Raw genomic sequence first — 21556 nt, forward strand, 5'->3', positions numbered from 1 at the left:
TTGGATGAGATGATTGGGGGTGAGGGGTTCCAGGCTGTCGGGACTAAGTAAATTATCCACAGTGAGGGGTCTACTGTTAACTATGGCCATGGCTTCATACAGTAGAGTTCTTAGTGAAGAGTCATTGAGTCTGTTGTGAGAAAGTGACAGTGTGGAGTTCAGGACGCTCCTGACCGTTTTGATCTGGCGCTCCCAGACACCACCTGCGTGGCTGGAGTGGGGCGCGTTCATGACGAAGTCACACTGCCTGTGTGACAGGAATGAACTTAGTCTGTTAGTATCAAGCTCTTGCAGAGCTACCTTAAATTCATTCTTGGCGCCAACAAAATTTGTGCCTTGATCACACTGGATTTGACGGACAGCACCTCTGATAGCAATGAAGCATCGTAAGCTGTTTATGAAGGCATCGGTGGACATATCCTCCAGCATCTCTAGGTGGATGGCCTGTGAACAAAAGCAGGTAAGTAGCAGGCCATATCGTTTGTGCTGTTTCCTTCCCTCTGTAGTGATGAGGGGACCAAAGCAGTCCATACCACAATAAGTGAATGGAGGGGAGGGCTCTATGCGTTCTGTAGGTAAGTCACTCATCCTTTGGCCCTCTGGAGGTCTCTTGAGTTTGTGACAGATTACACACTGGCGAATGAATGAAGAAACTGCTCGGCTCATACCGGGGATCCAATATCCATTGGATCTGATTTCATTTGCAGTAAAGCCTTTGCCCTGGTGCTTGGTCTTTTCATGGTTGTGTGCTATGATCAACTTGGTCACATGATGCTCTTTGGGAATGACAATGGGGTGCTTAAGTGAGTCTGTGAGGGATGAATGGTGTAGTCTTCCTCCCACCTTCAGGATGTTGTCCGTGTCTATAAACATGTCAAGATGGTACAGTTTGTTGTTTTTTGTTAATTGATTTCCCGTCTTTAACTGTTTGATCTCCTTTTCATATGCTTGATTTTGCACATCTCTGATTATGACACATTCAGCACTTTTCTGCTCACTCACGGTGGAGGGGGCATTTGACTTGATTTTCCTAGCCCGTCGCACAAGGCGGGCCACAGCTTTGACGGCTCGGGACCATTCTGAGAACTTATATTGACGGTCTGCAATGCTGATTGGTTCTGATGTCTGTAGTGCAGACGTCTGCAGTGCTTGAGCTTTTCTGATCTCTGGATCTCCTACAGCTAAGTCGGGTACTTCATCTTCTGATGTGGATATTTCACTTTCCCAGAGGAACATGGGACCAGTGAACCAGTTGGATCTGAGTAGCTCATTTACTGTTCTTCCCCAGGATGCAACATCTGCTGGATTTTTATCCGTTGGTACATAATGCCATTGCTGAGGGGTTGTGCTGTTACGGATCTTCTGGACCCTGTTGGCAACAAAGGTATGAAAGCGTCTTGAGTCATTATTTATGTAGCTCAACACTACCTTGGAGTCTGTCCAGAAGTGTTCTTTCACATCAGTGTAACTTAGCTCCTCTCTGAGCATGTTGCTGACCGTAACTGAAACTACAGCTGCTGTTAATTCCAGTCGTGGTATTGTCGTTAACTTTGTGGGAGAAACACGGGCTTTTCCTATCACTAGAGAGCATTGAATTTCTCCTCTCTGGTTCTTGACTCTCAGATAAGAGCACTGCCCATATCCACTGGTGCTGGCATCCGAAAAGTGGTGTAATTCTGTTTCCATAACTTCTCCAAAATTGACAGGTAAGTAACATCGATCTATCTCTATTTTTTCTAGGTTGGCAAAATCATGTCGCCAGCTCTCCCACCGTGGCTTCAGCAGTTCTGGCAGGGGGTCATCCCAGCCGACACCTTGACGACACATTTCTTGCAAGATCTTCTTCCCCATCAGGACATATGGCGCAAGGAAGCCAAGAGGGTCGAATATGGAGGCAACAGTAGCTAATATACCTCTGCGTGTTCCTGGTTGCTTTGCCAAAGTGTTGTTGAATCTGAAGCTGTCCTTTTCTATGCTCCAATGTATGCCTAGAGCTCGCTCCAGTGGTGTGTCAGAGAATGTCAGATCCTTTGTCTTGGCGTCTGTTGCCTGCTCTGATGCTGGTATACTCTGTAGGACTGCGTGGTTGTTTGAGACGAATTTGTGGAGACGGAGACCTCCTTTGGCGCATATTTCCCTTGCCTCTTGTGCCAACTGAATGGCCTTTTCCACTGTGTCTGTGCTTGTGACTCCGTCGTCCACATAGAAGTCTCTTGCTACAAATTGCGATCCTATTGGATGTGAGACTCTGTTTTCATTTGCAAGTACTTCAGTCCATAATTCGCGCAGCCAGGTGATGACACTGCACCGAAAAGATGGACCTTCATCCTGTAATCCTGTGGTTGTTTACTTGTGTCTCCATCTCTCCACCACAGGAAGCGTAAGTAATTGCGATCTTGCTCTGGCACGTGGAACTGATGAAAAATTTTCTCTATATCACACATGAGAGCTATAGGATGCCGTCTGAACCGCAGGAGGACACCGTTAAGGTTGTTTATCATGTCCGGCCCTGGGAGAAGATGTTCATTAAGGCTTGTGCCGCCACTCTTTGCAGAACAGTCGAATACAACACGCAGTTTGTCTGGCTTTTTAGGGTGGTATATGCCATGATGAGGAATGTACCATCGCTCACCTGGTATTCCATCATCTCGCACCTCTTCCACATGCACTCCAGAACACTGATCACATCCATTGGTGTTACTGGAGGGAGTTCTTTCACAGAGACTTTGTGACACAGACTGGTGGCTGTTCCATCTAAGCTCAGTGTTGTGCAGCCTACCACACTCCATCCTAAATCTGTCAGGATGGCGTAGGGCTCATTGTCTTTACCTGCTAATACCTGTCTGGGTGTTAATGCTCTAGGACAGTTGTACCCAATTAAGAGCCCAACATCACAGGTAAGGAGGTGTGGCACCTTATCGGCAATTGATGTTAAGTGAGGCCATCCCTTTGTGGTTTCATGAGTGGGTATATGCTCACGATTTCCATGAATACCGTCCTTTGTATATGCAGGAGGAAGGTTGATGTGGATGCATGAATTGTAGCCTCTCACTCTGAGTCCAGATATCCTTTCACATTTCATGATCATGTTCTCTCCAAGCATAGTGGTAAGCTTCAGCTTCACAGGTTGGGTATTTGCTTGTAATTCCTTGCTCACGTCCTTATCAATGAATGTGCTATCACTTTGAGTGTCCAATAATGCATAAACAAGTTGCTCTTTTGATGGATCTGTGGCTAATGACACCCACACAGGAACGATCATGGTTGAGCTGCATGACTGACCACCTCTGGTGACGTTGAGTGCCGTGGCTGTCTTGGTTTTATCAGGAGTGCTAGAAGCGATGTTCACAAAGGATGCAGGACCTACTCTACCTTCACGCCCTCTGTAATTTTCATCATGGAGACAGGTTGGGTGCCTTGCTTTGCATACATCACAGGTGTGTCGGTGACGACATTCTTTGGCGTTGTGACCCGGTTTCAGACACCCATAGCATAGCTTGTTTTCTCTTACATATTTCCGTCGATCATTTAGGGGCTTTTCCATGAACTCTGGGCACTTGGGTAGTTGATGCTTGTCATTGTTGCACCACGTGCATGGGGGTCTCGATTTTTCATTTCTTGATAGTAAGTTATCATTGTGTATGCCAGTGTGGATGCTGAACACATCAGCTTTGTTTCCCTTTGATTCCTTTGTACTTCTTTTATCATAAGATGATTTGGATGAGTAAAGAGCATGTAAGGAAGTGACTGGATTGCATGCTATCTCTGCTTCTAGAGACACAAAGTCAGTAAAATCCTTGAAAGTGGGAAACTCGTATCCGTGCATGAGGGCTATAGTGACCTGACGATTCCAACGGGATGCCAACCAATCTGGGACTTTATGAATCAGCTTTTGGTTTTCGTCACAGTCATTTAATATTTCTAGGCCTCTCACATGGGGCATGGCTTGTAAACAGGCATTCAAGAAATCAGAGAATGTTCTTAATCCTTCTGCATCTTTAGGCTGTATTTTCGGCCAATTAGACAGCTTGTCTCGGAAAGCTCGTTGGATGACAAATGGCTGCCCGTAGCGTTGGTTGAGCCTATTCCATGCATCTCTATATGCCTCATCATCGCTTCTGTAAAACGTGCCTTCAAGGCATTTATGAGCAGGGCCACTGACATATTTCTTTAAGTAATAAAGTTTATCGGCAGCAGAGATACTCTTTTGGTCAATAAGAGACTTGAATGAGGCTCTCCATTCAATGTAGTGGATTGGATCACCACTAAACACTGTTGGCATTGGAATTGGGAGTCTATTTGTGGCTATGCTCTCTTGGATTGCTTGAGCTAGATAGGAAACATCAGTAGGGGGCAGTGACATATTAATGCGAGAATTTTGGTGATCTGCAGGTGCATTGAAAATGAACTGTCTATTGTGCTGTTGTATGGGCTGACTAACGTTTTCTTGTTTGATTTCTCTGTCATAGGTCTCCAGTCTAGCACGAACAGCCTTCATGTCCTTTTCTGCTTGTAAACGTTCTAATTCAGACTGCTGTATGTCTAGCTCCTTTCTATGTTGTTCCTCCATCATTCTTATTCTTTCCTTTAGCTTTTTTTCTTCTTGCATTGCTTTGTATTCAGCTTCCTTTGCAGCGAGCTCTGCAGCTGCTTCAGCTCTTTTAGCAGCTATGCTCATGGCCTGAGAGTGCTGACTAGCTCCTGACACAGACTTAGTACCATATATGGAGTGAGCGTAGTCATGCTCTAGTAGCTGACGAAGACGGCACCTTTCATTCTCTTCATGGAATTCACCATTTACCTCTGATATGCGTTCCAAGATTATTTTCACAATGTCTTTAGTTACAGCCTCATATGCATCAATTTTGCGTCGAAGTTCAGTAGAAGGAATACCCCGCTCTCTTATTTCTTCATAAAGTTTCATGATTTCACTCATTTCCTTTTCAATGGTGTCTGCCATAGTAGCCAATTCTGTTTCTGTTATGACTTTCTTTACATTTTCTTTTGATGCTCTGATTTGAATTTTCCATTGTTCATACAGGCTAATCAGTCGTTTTTCTTTTTTACTTAACTCTTCCTTTTGATATTCAATCATTTTCTCTGTAGGCACGGGAGTGCGTTCTGAACGACGTGGTAATGTTAGCCCTTTAGCATCATCATCCTCTTCCAATTCATGTTGAAGCTCAGCTAATTGATTTTCCTTACTTTCAATCTGTTCTTTTAATTCCTGCCTTGACATGCTTTCACAATCCCCTTGGTTTAGTAGACTTCTACTTTCTTGTATTTCCGTGTAAAGCTTATTTATCTGTTCCTTAATTTCTTCCATTTTGCTTGTAGTAAATCCTTACCGTCTCCGTTGACAATCACACAACGTGCTGCAACTCACTGTCCTTGAGGCTACCGTGCCGTCCGTAGATTAGCCTTTTCAGCCAGCGTAATGTAGCAGGTGTAGGTTAAGTTCTTACTGTAGCATCCCCACCGAATTATAGTCAGAAGTCTTGAACTGATGGTCTTTGTCTTTATTGAAGTCTCCAAACTCATCCACAACAAACCAACCACCGTAAGAACTTATTCCTCATCGGAGGGTGCTAATTGCCTGTGTAGTTCACTTATTAGTGCCGTTCATTCAAAATAAAAGTCCCTCAAGACGACAATGAAAACAGGGCAGCATATGCAACATAAAATGCAATAATAATAATAGTAATGACATTACAAAGTGCATTAAGGTTTTTCCTTTTAAAATTAAACTTAAATTGGGGATGTTACACCTCGGGATAACACGTTATCTCCACTATCATCAGTCATGCCCCTTGATCAAAGTGGGGAATTAAATAAACGTTTGAGAACCACTGGCTTAGTTACCTGCAGTCCAGAGCAATATTCTGATGATCGGCGATGATATCGGCAAATGTTTGTTTTCCAAAGTAAGAATTTGGTAGAAAAAGCTGCTGGGCAGATTGGCCTACACACTTCTGCCATCTAGTTTCCACTGGATTTTTTGATTTTAGGTGCCGATTGAGTAGTATAGTCTATAGTATACTACTTAAACGGCACCGACAACCAACAAAATCAGTGGAAACTATATGGCAGAAGTGTGTAGGCCAATCTGCCCACCAGCTTTTTCAACTTCGCTACCTACAGATGTTTTACCGGTATGATATTTCGAAACGCCATGTTATTCCCCATAGACAATCCACGCCCGGAAGTTGGATGGATACGGAAGTTACGGAGGCGGGACTTATTCTGGAGAGGTCTATGATTCCAAACACCTCCCTTCCGATGATGAGTGACAGGTGACAGGTCGGAGAATGCGTGCGCTACACAAGTAGTGAGAAGGACGGAAGATGATTAATAACTGAATAAAAAGGCCTAGCCTAAATGAATAAAGAGTAAGACAAAACAAATAACCTAGTAGCCTAATGAAACATAGGCCTATGGATTGATGCAGTGCCTTTGCAACAGGCTACGTTTGCAAAGAGAACATTTTAATTTGATTCACAATGAAATGTTACATTTAATTTACATGTTAACAATGAGTAGGCCTAGTTTTGGTTGTTGTTGGTGGTGTTATTGCATTCCTTTTATGAATGCAAAATTGTTCCCTCGCGATTGGAAGCTCCTGTTGCCGCATAGCGCATTTCAAAACATCGCAGCGTAAAATGCCACAAAAAGCTGTTTATGAATAGGTCTTAGGGAGTTAGGAGTCCTCTCGAATTCTTTTAAGCTGTCCCAAACTTTTAGGTGCTACTTTTAGGTCTAAAATGCTTCGTGAATTACTTTTTGTGAAAAAAATTAGGAGTCCTAAAGTTAGGAGTGACACGCCCATTATTTTTAGGAGTGGCTCCTAAATTCGCCAGTTAGGAGCTATCTTTTAGCCTTAAAATTCTTTGTGAATAGCCTAGGCCCCTGAATAAAAAGGCCTAGCCTAAATGAATCAAGAATAAGGCAAAACAAATAGCCTAGTAGCCTAATGAAACATACGGATTGATGTAGTATCTTTGTAACATTATTAAATTATTCTGTTACTCTGCCTACGTTTGCAAAAGAGAACATTTTAATTTGATGCACAATAATGTTACATTTAATTTACATTTTGACAATGATTAGCCTAGTTTTGGTTGTTGTTGGTGGCGTTATTGCATGTTAGTTATGCCTACAATGCAAAATTGCTTCCTCACTATTGAAAGCTGCATAGGATTTCAAAACACGGCAAAATGCCGCAGGTTTGTGAATAGGTCTGTGAGTTCTTTTAAGCTGTCAGAGGTGGGAAGGTGTGATTTCTTGGGGGGCAGGGCCGGATTAACTGGTCACAAATGTCTGATGGCCCCCCTTCCCCCCTAGCCAACGTGAATCGGGTGGTCAGTTAATAGGCTGAAGATTTTTCCTGCCATCTAAGGCAGCGGTCCCCAACCACCGGGCCGCGGCCCGTACATTCCTAACCGGGCCGTAGCCTACGACATGAGTTTAAAAAAAATGCATACAAACTAAACTCAATTTAATTCGCAATAATGTCACGTTTTTACATGGCATAGGCCTATATGCAGTTGTTTGATTGCACGCATGTTTGCATTTTGCAAGGTCTATTTTCTTACGTCTGTCCCGCCTTCAACACTTTACATATTGCCTTCAGCGCTGCGCAGCCTCAGGTCAGCTCACTTCACTTGATCAGTTCTTGGCGAACCGTAGTGGCCAGGGTGTTTAAGTTGCGAGAGCCGCTGCAGAGATTTGTTACAGAAAAAAAGTCACCGTTAGCTGCACATTTTAGTGATGAGGACTGGGTGTCAAAACTCGCTTACCTATGTGGCATATTCGGGTTGCTTAATGACCTCACCCTGTCACTCCAGGGGAGAATGACGACTGTCTTTAAACTGGCAGATAAAGTCGCTGCATTTAAAGCCAAGCTTGATTTGTGGGGACGAATGGGGACGGGGTGTATTTGATATGTTCCAAACAGTAGTGGGGGTTTTGGGAGAGACTGAGGCAGGGCCCTTTCTCTTGCAGCTGGTGCGCGATCACCTTGTTGCGCTTTCAAATGAGTTTGAGCGTTAGGCTACTTCCCATCCTCCAAAGATCCACGGCAAACCAATGAGTGGGTCCGCAACCCATTTGTCAATATCCCGAATAGTCCTAACATGTCAGCGCAGGAGGAAGAGCAGTTGATCGAAATTGCAAATGACGGTGGTCTTAAAGGGACACCAGGCAAGCCTGATGCTTTTTCTCTACAAAACTCCCCCTCGCTCGGTCTGAAGCTCTTTTCCTTTTCTTTGCATCTTCCGTCAAGGGTTTTCGCTGCTTCTTCGCCGGCTCTGCCATTATACACACGTTTGCAACAATCGCTAGCGTTTCGTTTGCCTCCCTCTGTGCTGTGGATGCAGGATGGAAACTGAAACTGCTTCGGTCGCCGGGTACGATACACTGAACTTGCAAGCGGGATATTCTTCCTACAGGCAGTAGGGGCGGGCGAGAGAGTCTTCATTCGCCCTGTAATGAGTCATTTAACCATATACCGACTTACGAAGATGAGTAATTAACACGAAAACGTTGCCTGGTGTCCCTTTAAGAGTGTGTATGAGGAAACCTCTCTGGCGGGTTTTTGGATCAAAACCAAAGCAGAATATCCCGAGATAGCTGTAAAAGCGCTGAAAACGTTGCTACCATTTCCCACCACGTATCTATGCGAGGCCGGGTTTTCTGCAATGACTGCAACTAAAACCAAATTGCGCAATCGACTGGACATTTCAAACACACTGAGGGTGTCACTGTCTTGTTGCAGGGAAACAAGCACAGGGCTCCCAGTTATTATATTCGTAATGCACGTTTAGTTCCCATGTTTTGTTCCCATATTTTGTTAAGCATGTTCACACTTGATAGTAGCTTCAAGTTGTTCAATTTTCATAGTTCATATTGTTCCATTTTCACTTCTTCAAGTTCACGTTTTTCACGTTTTTAAGAGTTCGTTACCTTCACTGTTCATACATAACTGGAGCTAGTTCTTTTCAAGTAATGCATGCGCAACACATATGGAACATGGAACCCCCGAACCCCCAATCCCCCCCCCCCCCCACACGGTCCGTGAAAAAAAAATGGGAATCAAACCGGTCCATGGTACGTAAAAGGTTGGGGACCCCTGATCTAAGCCACGAGCGCATCTGTGAGGTCAAGATTCACCAAGTAGCTCGTTTGTTTACAACTAACATTCCATTTAATTAAACTGCTTCATAGGCTATGCCGAAATAGTTTTCAACATTTTGAATATTAGTGTCGGGTGAATTGAAATGTTCTCAAAGTAGCCTTATGGCTGAAAGCTGCTTGGGATCCCCCCGTTAAGCAATATAACCATACAAACGCGCTTCCTGCACTCATTGTTTCAAAAGGAGTAATTTTGGCTTTGTCAGAACTGAAGAGCTGTGGACGGCACGGTATGCCCAATGAAAATAAATTAACGCAACGCAATGCAACACAACACCGCTTCTCTCGCGTCAGTCACTGACATGAACGAAACACAGAACCCGCTTCTCTCACGGCAGTCACTGACAGTAGCCTAGAATAAATGCATGGGGAAAACACTTCCCCATGACAAAGACATCGTAAAACACTGAAAGTTAATATTTTGTCACTAGCAACATATCGGAACTCCTCCTATTACCGTCGGTCCCGTATTTCCACCGTCTTGCGTGTACGTGTCACTTATATCCATTTCTATACAAACCAAGACAGCGGACTCCTAAAGAGACGCAACCACCCACACCATAGGTGTATCTTAATTAGCTATGTACCAAAAATGACATTTTACCGTGATTCAAAGAGCTGTAAACAGTGTTGTAAGGCTGCGTGTACACAACCGCTTGGAGCTCCAGTGGAATTTTAATTTCACGACAAGAATTCTCGGTCTAACCGTCCATGTGCCGTTAAGAACCAAACCAGATTTAGGTCAAATCTACACACCTATGGCTACTGAAAAATGTAAGGTTAATTTAGCAAATGTTATTTTGAAGTGTTAAAAAACATCGTTGTTTTAGAATTTCTGAACAAAAGTGGTGATAATTGTGCGTTACAATACATCTGTCCAATCTAACCTATGCGTAATTCTGCTGCATAAAGTTGTATGTTTATGACATTCAAGCAACGAAAACGGTGATTTGAAGACATCTGTTTCGTTGGAAGGGCAAGGGGTAGCAACAGGGCAACACAGAGACAGGCCCGATGGCAGGGTTGTTATGAGAGTATTCAAATCTGGGATAGCCTATTCTACGGCAAGACAGCGGGGGAAAGTTAAAATACGTGATAAACACAGAAAAAGTTGGCATGCATTGTTTCGGTCCCCATGCACAGGGATTATTTGTCATATTATTAATCACATATGATTATTTGTGAAATTGTGCAAACAGGCGCAACACATTTGAAAAGGAAAGGACTGGTAGCATGCAAGCTCACGAAAGATTGATTTAAGAATGTTATCACAGTGTGTGGCTGTGGCGCAAAGCAGCGCGGGCGGAAGACATGCGACAATTGGCAAGGGGAGGGTCATGTCTTTTTTAACAATTCTGTCGGAGGGTCATTGAACAATTTCTAGCAGGCTAGGGAGGGCCATGCAACTTTTGACTGAAGCACTCAAAATTCCTCCGGTGGCCCCTTCAATAAATAACGAACAGTCCCTAGATTGCTGCTGGGCTATATGTCTTGGTTCATGTCCGTTCACAACTCATTGCCGTCAAACGCGTAGCCTATCTCGCGGTTGCATCCATTACAAACAAACATGCAATGTGAACGTCTGGGATTGGGAAGAGCACTAAATGCTCTACTGAATAAGCACGAAGTCAAACCTTTAAATGAAAAACACTCTTTAATAATCAAATAAACCGCTAATGAAGTAAACTTGTGACCTTAAAAAAATTGTTTATCGCTTGTAACTCCGTGATAACAGGATGTAACAGGAAGGCATTTGGCTGAGCAACGGAGGTTAATATGCTCTATATTTTGTCCAAATGATGTCTGACTATCATCGTTGCACTCGGAGAAAACCAGAATGTTTAATTTGTCCTGCGTTTCTTCTACGGCTGCAAACGGGATTCACTCGCAGTTAACCAAATATTTCTTTATTAGGGCAGGGCAGGCATATTTCTGGCTATTAAATTATTTCTAAACCAGTCTGCTAAAGTCTGTAGTGAAGTCTGTGTAGGGTTTTCCAGGCTCCATTTCTTTTTACGAGACTGGGAAAATACAAATTAAAGTCGCGTGATACCGCGTGATCCCACGCGCGGACCGCGAGTGAAGCTGGCCAAGTCGAAGCACTGCCCACTGTATAAAATGAATTTTACATGTGAAATCTATGAACTAATCATGTTTTGGTACTTGTTGTCTAACAGATACCAGTGAGAATTGTGGATAATGCAATTTAGTGAGACAGAATCATATAGGCCTTTCAGCGTGATTTATTTTTGTGGAAAAAATGTGCTGGACTGGGCGGCGGTCATATTTTGTACCGCTCTGCGGTACATCTAGTTCATGTTGTGATGCCTTCTGTTATTTTCTAAAAGTAGAAACGGATCTGGGAAACTATTAGGTTACATATTTCATTTAGTTACACTGACTAGAAAACTTTGAATGGGATAATCGTCTTTGGTGCTTGAAAACATGGACCTCGGACTGCCGTTGAGCTCTGCCTGTAACGTTACTGAGTCACACCGTTGAGCTCTGCCTGTAATGTTACTGAATCACACCGTTGAGCTCTGCCTGTAACGTTACTGAATCACACCGTTGAGCTCTGCCTGTAACGTTACTGAATCACACCAGTTCGGTTTGAGAGTGATGGTGAAAGAAGAAGACATAGGCCTACAAGAGGAGGAATATGGTCATATGATTTCATGTACAGGTGAAGAAGATATAAAAGAGGAGGAGTATGGTCATATGATTGCATGTCCAGGTGAAGAAGATATAAAAGAGGAGTATGGTCATATGATTTCATGTACAGGTGAAGAAGAAAAGCCCTTTGCAGAGCTGCACTGTAAAACTGAGACAGACGTCACAGGGTCTGCTTACAGTGAAACGCTACAGACAGCAGTGGAGATTGAGGTCAAGATAGAGGACGACGAGGAGGAAGGACAGAATGATTGTTTGCAGGAAAATAAGTCCTTTCAGATACCATTTAAAATAGTCAATAATCACGTAAAATGGCAATGCAGTAGGCCTAATTCTATGTAATAAACACGTAGCCTATGTCATTGCATTATATTTTTAGGTCAAGAAGGCCTACAGTAGTGCAGTACAGACGATAATCATGTAATTCAAACGTGATTTGCTTTCAGACACAACTAAAACTAAAAAATAGATGCCTTCAATGTTTGTAAACATCCAGAGCCTAGGTTGTGTGCCCAGCATAGGGTCAGAAAAATGTGCAGCTAATAGGCTGGCATGTTGAGCTGTCAAGGACCGTGCCTTAATAAATTAGTCTTAGCTAATGGCGATTGTCTGTCTGATCCCGAGCTGATAACAGAATGGGTAGACGACGTTAGCAAGTGGCCGGAGATTCATTGGCCCGCCATATTGATCTGGTTGTCAAGCCCAGTGTGTACACACAAAAAAAGTAGCATTTTTCTTAATGCTTCCTTGATGTTTCAGTCAATTCACACACACACACAAACCCATATGTTAATACACGCCTCATGATTGCATTCAGTGTGGAAAAGCTTTCTCTCACCTTTCATATCTTAAAAGCTATATGCTGACACACACTGGAGAGAAGCATCATCAATGTGCCCAGTGTGGAAAAGCTTTCACACACCTCAACTCTCTTAAATCCCACGTGCTCACACACACACTGGTGAGAAACCTCATGAATGTGCTAACTGTGGGAAAGCATTCAAGAGTTCCACAGAGCTTCAACGCCACATTACTGTGCACACTGGAGAGAAACCTTATAAATGTGTCCAGTGTGGGAAAGCTTTTTCACAAACTTCAAACCTTAAATCCCACATGTTACTTCACAGCAGATAGAAACACTATAAATGTAGCCAGTGTTGAAAAGCATTTTTACATGTTTATATATGTTTACATTGATGATGTGATCGTGTCCTCAGAACAACATCTCAAGGATTTGAACTCGGTCATGAAAAAGCTCCATGAGGCCAAATTGGCCCTTCAACCTAAAAAAGTGCCTCTTTTTCCCGACTTGAGCTGAAATTCTTGGGCCATGTGGTATCAGAGAAGGGCGTTCAGGTTGATCCAGAGAAGACCCGCGGTGACTTCCTATCCGACTCCTACCAACATCAAGTCTTTGCAGCGTTTCCTGGACCTAGTGGGGTGTTACCACAAATTCATAGATCACTTTGCAGACCTGGCAGGCCCACTACAGAGAGGAAAGATGTGGAGTGGATCTGGTCAGAGGACTGTCAGCGGAGCTTTGACCAGCTGAATAAGGCACTGGTGAATGCTCCTATCCTGAAACAGCCTGATCACACATTGTCGTTTGAGGTTCACACGGATGCCAGCGATGTGGGTCTGGGAGCGGTGCTGGTCCAGACGAAGGATGGGGAGAAGGTGATAGCCTTCCAGGGGGTTGCGTGGAGCGGAGTGCAACTACTCTACATCCGAAAAAGAATGTCTTGCGGTGGTGTGGGCCATTGACGCAAATGAATACGTAACCACTTGCCAGCTAACTGGAGGGCGTGACTGAGGGGAGAGGAGCTACGGTGAGAAAAGGAGGACAAACTTGTTACAGCAGTTAGTCTGCTGGTTACACTTACATTCAAATATTACCTTTCTGTTACAAGTACATCTCGCTGCAGCCTGCACATCAAGCCCCACCCACATCCAACTCAGCCATGTTCTTTTTGCCTACGTCACTCCCCATACACTTTACTACCAAGACAGCGGTAGCGAAGCTAATAATAGTATCTTGTTTCATATTAGATGATAGAAACTGATGATGTATGCTAAACACAAACATGTCATGCAACAACAGTGCATTTTTATTGTAGGCCTAGGCTAGTTACTGTAATTGGGTTTGTGTACTTTTTCGTTCATTTGATTTCCGGTTTTGAAACAATATGCACATTCCAAAAAATTGGTCATTTTAAATATTGTGTTCAAACGGAAAACCAGCCATATTTCATTTAATATAGCCCTCAAAAGTAGAATGGTGTATTGTTTCATTGTCATGGACAATCAGTTTAACAGCAAGATATCTCCATTACAACCAAATGTAGCCTACAAAGGGGTGATTTTGCTTTATTAGCAACAGGTGAACCAGAAGCATGCATTTTGTACCCGGTTAGATCAAGCTAGACATATCCTCATCTCAAATATAGGCTACTGCCCAGATAGCAAGCAGATATCGGACCACTGGTAGATAGGTTACTTGTCGGCAACCCGCGATGGAAACGTTGGGCCACCGGCAGTCCGCCGTATAAATGAATAAAGAAAAGGTTGTCAAAGCTGCGGCTCGTTAGCCCAGCGGACCGCGGTAGAACCGATGTGCAAAAACTCAGCAGTCCGCCGGCGGCAGCGAAACCGGTGGGCCGCCGCCAGCCTCTTGCCATCTGGATGGTTAACTTTGCTGGCTAGCTAGCCAGCTAGCTAGTTCCTATCTGACAAACGAGTAGATCTAGTGTGACAACGGTGTTCTTATGGAAACGTTGGTGCTGTTGCGAGTTGTTGCACTGGTTTGAATTGACAGTTTACGTGTTGAATTACACAATAGAACGTGTTTTGCAGTAAGTTGCTGGTTTGTAAAATGTAGCAGCTCGCTCAGTCTCGTTGCGAGTCCTGGCTCTCTCTTTCTGACTGCCTCCCTCTCGCCTCCAGCAATTTTAAACTGTGTGACGTAATACAAAAAACATGGCTGACTTGGATGTGGGCTGGGCTTGAGGGTCAGCGAGATGCTCCTCTTCTGTTACGGAGCTGGGAATGACCACAAATTAGGATCTAGTGGAGGCTAAACATGAGTAAACGCAGTTTATCCACCTCTGAAATTTCAATTTCAGAAATAGAGTTTACCCACCTCTTATTAGAGTTTATCCACCTCTCAAAAGAGTTTATTCACTTTTAACATTCAAAACTGTATTATCCAATACTATCCTATATTCCCATAGCCTGATGAGCCAGACCCACATTAAAATTAAGGAATTTACCATAGGTTAATGATGTAAAGTCAAGTGCGCTTCTATGGGTCTGGTGTGTGCGAGCGCAGTTTTGTCTGGTCACAGTTGCAAGGTTTTAGAATGTTGCATCAAGTTGCTGGTAGAATGTTGCAGCTCATCTCGTCGCAAATCTTTGGTGTGATTTGGGCTTAAGCATGGTGCAGTCTGTGCACGTTATGATTAGATCGCATTAAAAGACTGCGTTGGGGAAAAGCTAGAGTTCCAAACTGTCTAACTTTTTTCAATATGAATTATGCCCATATGTCCGACTTCATCAACGTTCAATTCATCCCTTGTGTTTAAAATGTGCGGATAGGCCGATGGTAGCCTAAGCTTGTTTTTAATGCTGTCAACAAAACAACAGGGTTCGCGAACATTATTCTTTATTCTAAATGCGTACTGCCATGACAATAATGGGGAAGAAGTCAGAAAAGGAATTTACCTTAGGTTAATGATGTAAGTGCTGCGAAGTTGCAGTGGAATGTGGCTGCCCAGGGCATTATAAAACTTCTCACTCTAGGCCTACTCATACACGGCGCTGAAATTGCGTATTTAGCTGTCTAAATTCGAATCATATGCTGGGGGAGAAATCGTCGGACGTCCATGATTGTGTTATTCAGCACCCCTGGTCAAAAATATGTTTCCGCGCGCCTAGAAGTAGGCTATGATTTGAAATGTAGACGGTTGTCAAATATGGCAAATAAAATACAGGAGAAACGATATGGTTCATGCTCTCTCATGCTGTTTCATTCATGCCGAAAAGGAGGGAGAATGAAACATTACACACATTCCACTTTTGCATAAATAATTCCTTAACGGTTTTGGTCAGGGCTGATAATGCAACTGTATTTGACAAAGGAACGATATAGGATATTTGCTAGTGACAAAATATGAGCTTTCAGTTTGATATGATCTCTTTGTAAATTAACATCTCAAAACTAAATGAATGATGATCCGTAATTGTCATCAGATAGCTAGTCATATAGGTAGACATTCAGTGTGTTTGAAATAATTAATTTGATAATATTTTCCATCTTTGCAAAGGAAAAGTTTTGTGTAAAGGGAATTAAAGGCCTGTCTCATATAGACGCCTGTCTCTAATACTAGCCGGTGCAGTTTGGCGATTTGGGAAAATAAAAGCCCGGGCTATTATTTGTATTTCAATTATTCTTAATCTTATTTGAGTTTTACGGTATACGTTTTTTCACTTTCTTAAGTGGGCTATAGTTTTCATTAGCAGTTTTATGCCAAACCATGAAACATTAAGCTGCGTCCAAAAACGACTTTAAAAATCTTCTGATATTGATCATGCATATGGCAAAGAAAGAAATGAGATCGTTGGTCTTGGAATTTTGAAAATGCATCGCACTTAGACCTCAGATTACTTGCAGTACCCCGGCATTACCACAAGGAAATGGTTGTACGTCAAGTTTGAACCTGACGTGGAGATAAGCACTTTTCCACGTCAAAGACGTTTTTTATAAATCAAGAGCGTTGGCATGGATTTGAGCGTACGCACAGTCTAAGATCAAATCTGTGCATAAGAATGCTTTATAAATGAGGCCCCTCGGCTGTCATACCCAGGGGCGGAGCCAGACATTTGAAACATTGGGGGCTTAGCCCAGTGTCACACCCAGGAAGGGTAGGGGGGTCTGGGGACATGCCCCCCGGCAGAAAATTTTGAAAAATAACCCCTTAAATAATGACTTCTAGTGAATTCTGTGTAAACTAATGGACACATTGAGACTTTAAAAATGTGAGACTCAAGGTATATCTGACTGCCACTTTGGGTCTTTCAAGAGGGGTCTATATGCATAGCCTATCTGATCAGCATGCACTTAGTTAATTAAGCGTTTTTTATGAGTTATGGTTTGTTATTATAGGCTAGTATACTATGCTGAGATAACCCTGATGGGATGCTACCTTGTCTCAATACATTTTTACTTTGAACTCTGGCCAAAGTAGCCAAAATGGGGGGGGGGGGGGATTCCCCCCCTTCAGTGCTTCACATAGAGGGACTAATTCAGTTGGGGGGGGGGATACATTTTACAAACTAAAATCACAATTTCCTTATCGGCCTACACGTGTCAATGAGAGAACACTTACACTTCCATGATTTTGGTTTCGATTTTCTAATTTGAGTAGGCCTAAGTCTTTGTGACAACACGTCATGATACATTTGATAATGTTTGATCGTTGTTTTGGTATGAAGCATCTTTTACGTAATGAATGCACACTCTAGAAAGTAGGGTTGCCACATTTGATTTGTGAAAATCCGGGACATTCATTGCCGACCCCCCACCCCCCCTATAGTTTTCATTAGCAGTTTTATGCCAAACCATGAAACATTAAGCTGCGTCCAAAAACGACTTTAAAAATCTTCTGATATTGAAAAAAAGTTATGATTTTGATTAATGTTAAATGCCTTTAATTATACCAGGCCTATTACTGGTTTTAAATAATAATGTATTAACAAATGCTGCAAATGTTATACTGTTTAACTATAAATGGTGCATTCATTGTCACTTTAAGGTTGCTGAGTCTAAACGGTTCTTATAATGCCCTTTCATTAGCTCTTTTAAGATATAAGGCTAATCCAGTGGTCCCCAAACTTTTTCTTCCGAGGGCCAGCTTACTATGTCTGGCTCTAATAGAGGGCCAGAGACTCGGAGTATATCAGTAACCATAAATAGCTTAGTGCTGTGAAGAACTGCAGTCTACCTTAGTTGAATATTCCATTACATTTAATCTATAGGCTATTGCAATTTAATACCATTATTAGCTGTGTAAATATTGCCATCATGCCATATCAGTGTAAAATGTAACTCAAATTAAATAATACTAATAAAAAAGACTTTTGCATTTCCTGGTCGTTTAGTTTCAGAGGGAGGTAAAGCTGTGTGTCGTCTGCGTAACTATGGAAGGAGACATTGTACTTCTGAATAATTAAACCAGGGGGGAGCATATACAGAGAAAACAAAATGGGGCCCAGAATGGAGCCTTGTGGGACCCCGCAGGACAGGGGCTGAGGGGGAGAAACAGTTGGCGATATTAACAGAAAAGGATCTATTGGCGAGGTAGGAGGTGAACCAGGATAGAGCAGTGCCTCTAAGAGCGACCCCATGTTGGAGACGACCAAGTAGGATCATATGGTCGATAGTGTCAAACGCTACACTGAGGTCAAGCAGCATGAGGACAGCACAGTGACGATCATCTGCAGCGAGGAGCAGGTCATTAGACACTCTCAGCAGGGCTGATTCGGTGCTGTGCCCCGCCCTAAACCCTGAATGGAATTTATCCAGGATGTTGTTCTGTGTAAGATAGGGGGACAGTTGGGAGAGAATGACCTTTTCTAGAATTTTTGACACTGCAATAAACTCATCTGGTACAGTGTCACATTGAATGGAGAGATAACCTTAGTGGTCAATGCATGTCATGGTCAACTAGAGAAAAAAAAAAAAAGTTTGAAGATAAAAAACAGGTTCATCACATCCTTTCAGAATTTTTATTTAGACATTTTAGAATAGAATATAATATCTCTATTTGTGTAATAAGTGCAATCCTTAGTGCAAAGACTAATAGAAACATGTATACAGTAAATAGAATAGAATAATTCTTAAATATATACTAAAATCAATAATACATAGATTTCTAAAGGATAAAAAGAGAGTGTTGCATAGAGCCCCAATTACAGATACCTTTCCCTGTTAGTGCAAGACAAAGATTAGCAGTGTTTAGTCAGTTTACAGCAGTGGGATAGAAACTGTTCTTAAATCTGTTTGTTATTGTTCTTACTGTTTTGGGGTGCGTTTCCCAAAACCATAGTTGCTAACCTGTGGAAATTGCATTGCAACCAAAAAAGTTGCTGGGAAATGCGCCCCTGTTCCATTTGTCTGATGGCAGTAGTTCAGATTGTGGCCAGGGTATGATGAGTCCTTCATCACACCACATATTTGTTCAAGTTTCTTTTTCCTGCTAAAGTTATACATTCTTAGGTTGAGCAATTGTGAAAAGTGTGCCACCCTTTACTGGTGTCCTATTAGCTCAATTTTTGGTACAGATGTTCAAAATGTCAATAGGAACAAGGCAAAATGTGATCTGGCAAAATTTGGAAAACTTTTACTTGTACCATTGTCCTCCATCTTGTTTTTTAAAAGACAAAAACAGGATATGTTTTGGGTGGAAACCACCTACTTTCTTTAATTCATCAATCGGTCTCTCACACACCAACACCCTGGCCCTTTTAAAGAGCACCAAAATGGGTGTGGCCCAATTGACTCATTACCCACACCTGCAGACAATTACTCAGCTAATAACCAGGTGCATGTGCAAAAAGCATTCAATTAATGGCGGCCTTACATTGTACGATTTTGGTCTGTTTTCACAGTCGGCGACTAAATTTCCAAAGTCGGACAGAAATCATGGGAGTTGTACTAGAATCGCGGCGCGCTCCCGCAACTAGATCGTTAAGTGTAAGGTGCCAATCTTAGCGGTTTTAAGTCAGTCGGAGTCAGTCCTTTTCTAGTTTTGCCGTTACGACAATATCAAACATGTTTGATATTATCGCAAGTCTTTCTAGTCGTGGCTCATGCAAATAGTGACGTGAACTATAAAAACCAATAGTGACCTCTCTCCAACACCAAACAGGAAGGGGCAAAGTAGGCAACAGCTGTAGCCTATATGATTATTTGTTGTTCTTATAATATTTGTCATTTCTTATACATATTTAGTCGGCTCTTCCACATGACGGAACAACTCTATATCTGTTAGGGATGTCACGCATGAAACAATGCTGCAGAAACACGAAAATACGACTTTGAGTTTAGTAGGCTATCATTTCAGTTCCTGTTTATCTATTGCACGATAAATAATAATTTAAAGGAATCTAGTTGCAGTCTTGTAAATAGTGACCCTGCAAGATCCCTAGTCATTGCAAAATCATAGTCTGTGACTTAAAACTCTACTACTTGTCTTTAGATGTGAGAGGGTCTGAGACTGTAGTCTTTCAAAAATATTTTCCAAATCTTTGCAAATCTTTCCAAAGTCTGTCTGTGTAAGGAGGGCTTAAGTCTCACAAAGCAAAATCCGTAAGGCAAAAAAAAAGGAGGGCTTAAAATAGTGTCCTAAAATAGAGAAGATGAGTCAGCATATTGTGAACCACCCTAGTGACCATTCAGCGATAGAGAGAGGGGCTTAAGGTACTTCTATACTGTTTGGTACAGTTCTCTACAATGAAATCTACAAGAGCTATGAAATTATGATTTATTTATTATTTTTGGACAACGTACCAGTAATTAATTAATTAATTAAACCGAGAACTACTGTTGCCTTCATGATTTTCTTTTAAAAGTTTCTTATATCAAAAAGGAGATATCAATTATCAACAATGACAAGCCAGCTGGAACCCGCCTCTCTCTCTCTCTCTCCCTCTCGTACGCACTCAGACGTGTTACCAATTAAATGGAGACGTTAAATGCATAATGTTTAAGTTAGATTTGCTGCAATGGAGATTAAGAGAGGAATCAAAAAGTATCATCCTTGTGTAACATGCTGTTTTGACATTGACATTCTAAACATCTAAACGATAATCTAAACGTTGTCTAAAAAGAGTGAAAAGCAGTTTGCAGTAAAGTTAACCACAACGTTGTCTATCACAGGGAACGGGCTGGATTAAAGTGCGTGGTGGGCCGGGGAACGTACTTTGCTCATATCTGTGTTAGAGGAGGAGCTCATGTGATCTGGCACAGGGACACTGAGGAGTTATTCCACAACCCACGCTGAAGAGTGAAGCCAACCTTAAACCCTGGACAGAGGGGCTCAGTGAATGTGGAGTGGAACGTGTGCAGGTGGGTGAGTGTGTTAGTGGAGACGCTGTAGAAGGACAGAGTGCCGGCCGGCCAGTCCAGGTAAACTCCTACTGTTCTGGAGCGGGAAGAAGGGGCAGGTATGGCAGTGCGTTTATTATTGTGCCAGACAGAGTATCTGTAAGGAGTGCAGTACAGACTCCAGGACTTGGTATTCTGTCCCATTGTGATGTCATCACCTGCCCCTTTTCTCTCGATGCTTTTATAGGCCACAGCTATTAGAGCTCCACTCCCACTCCACTCAGCCTCCCAGTAGCAGCGTCCAGTCAGACCCTCTCTACACAACACCTGTTCCCACATGTCAAATCTCTCTGGGTGGTCAGGATACTGCTGCTCCTCGCGCACACGTGTCACCCTTCTGTTCCCCTCTGAGAGAGAGATATTTTTGTGTGCTGTGTTTGGGTCCAGTGTGAGATCACAGGCATCTACAGTCAAAAGGGGAGAAAGGAGAGACCATCAGAATATGGGGAGTGACACACACACACACCAACACACATAAATAATGAAGAGAAAGGAAGAAAGAAATGGGACAGGAAGGAAAAAGAGGAGGATGGA

At 42.7% G+C, this 21556-nt stretch overlaps 1 protein-coding gene across 1 annotated transcript in view; it reads right to left on the reverse strand.

Annotated features, from left to right (window-relative positions):
- Positions 1-18811: 18811 nt before the first annotated feature.
- LOC143135273 (NACHT, LRR and PYD domains-containing protein 3-like) overlaps positions 18812-21556 on the reverse strand; it is a 158221-nt gene continuing 155476 nt past the window's right edge. Inside the window, exon 13 of the mRNA XM_076295986.1 lies at positions 18812-21426. Within this exon, the coding sequence (XP_076152101.1) occupies positions 20867-21426 (560 nt within the window). The 3' untranslated portion in view covers positions 18812-20866. The remainder of the gene's footprint in view (positions 21427-21556) is intronic.

The sequence above is a fragment of the Alosa pseudoharengus genome, unplaced genomic scaffold (assembly GCF_046254945.1).
Source record: "Alosa pseudoharengus isolate Yale_2024_CS ecotype anadromous, Long Island Sound unplaced genomic scaffold, YU_APseudo_1.1 YU_APseudo_1.1_scf_1, whole genome shotgun sequence".
NCBI classification, from domain to species: domain Eukaryota; kingdom Metazoa; phylum Chordata; class Actinopteri; order Clupeiformes; family Clupeidae; genus Alosa; species Alosa pseudoharengus.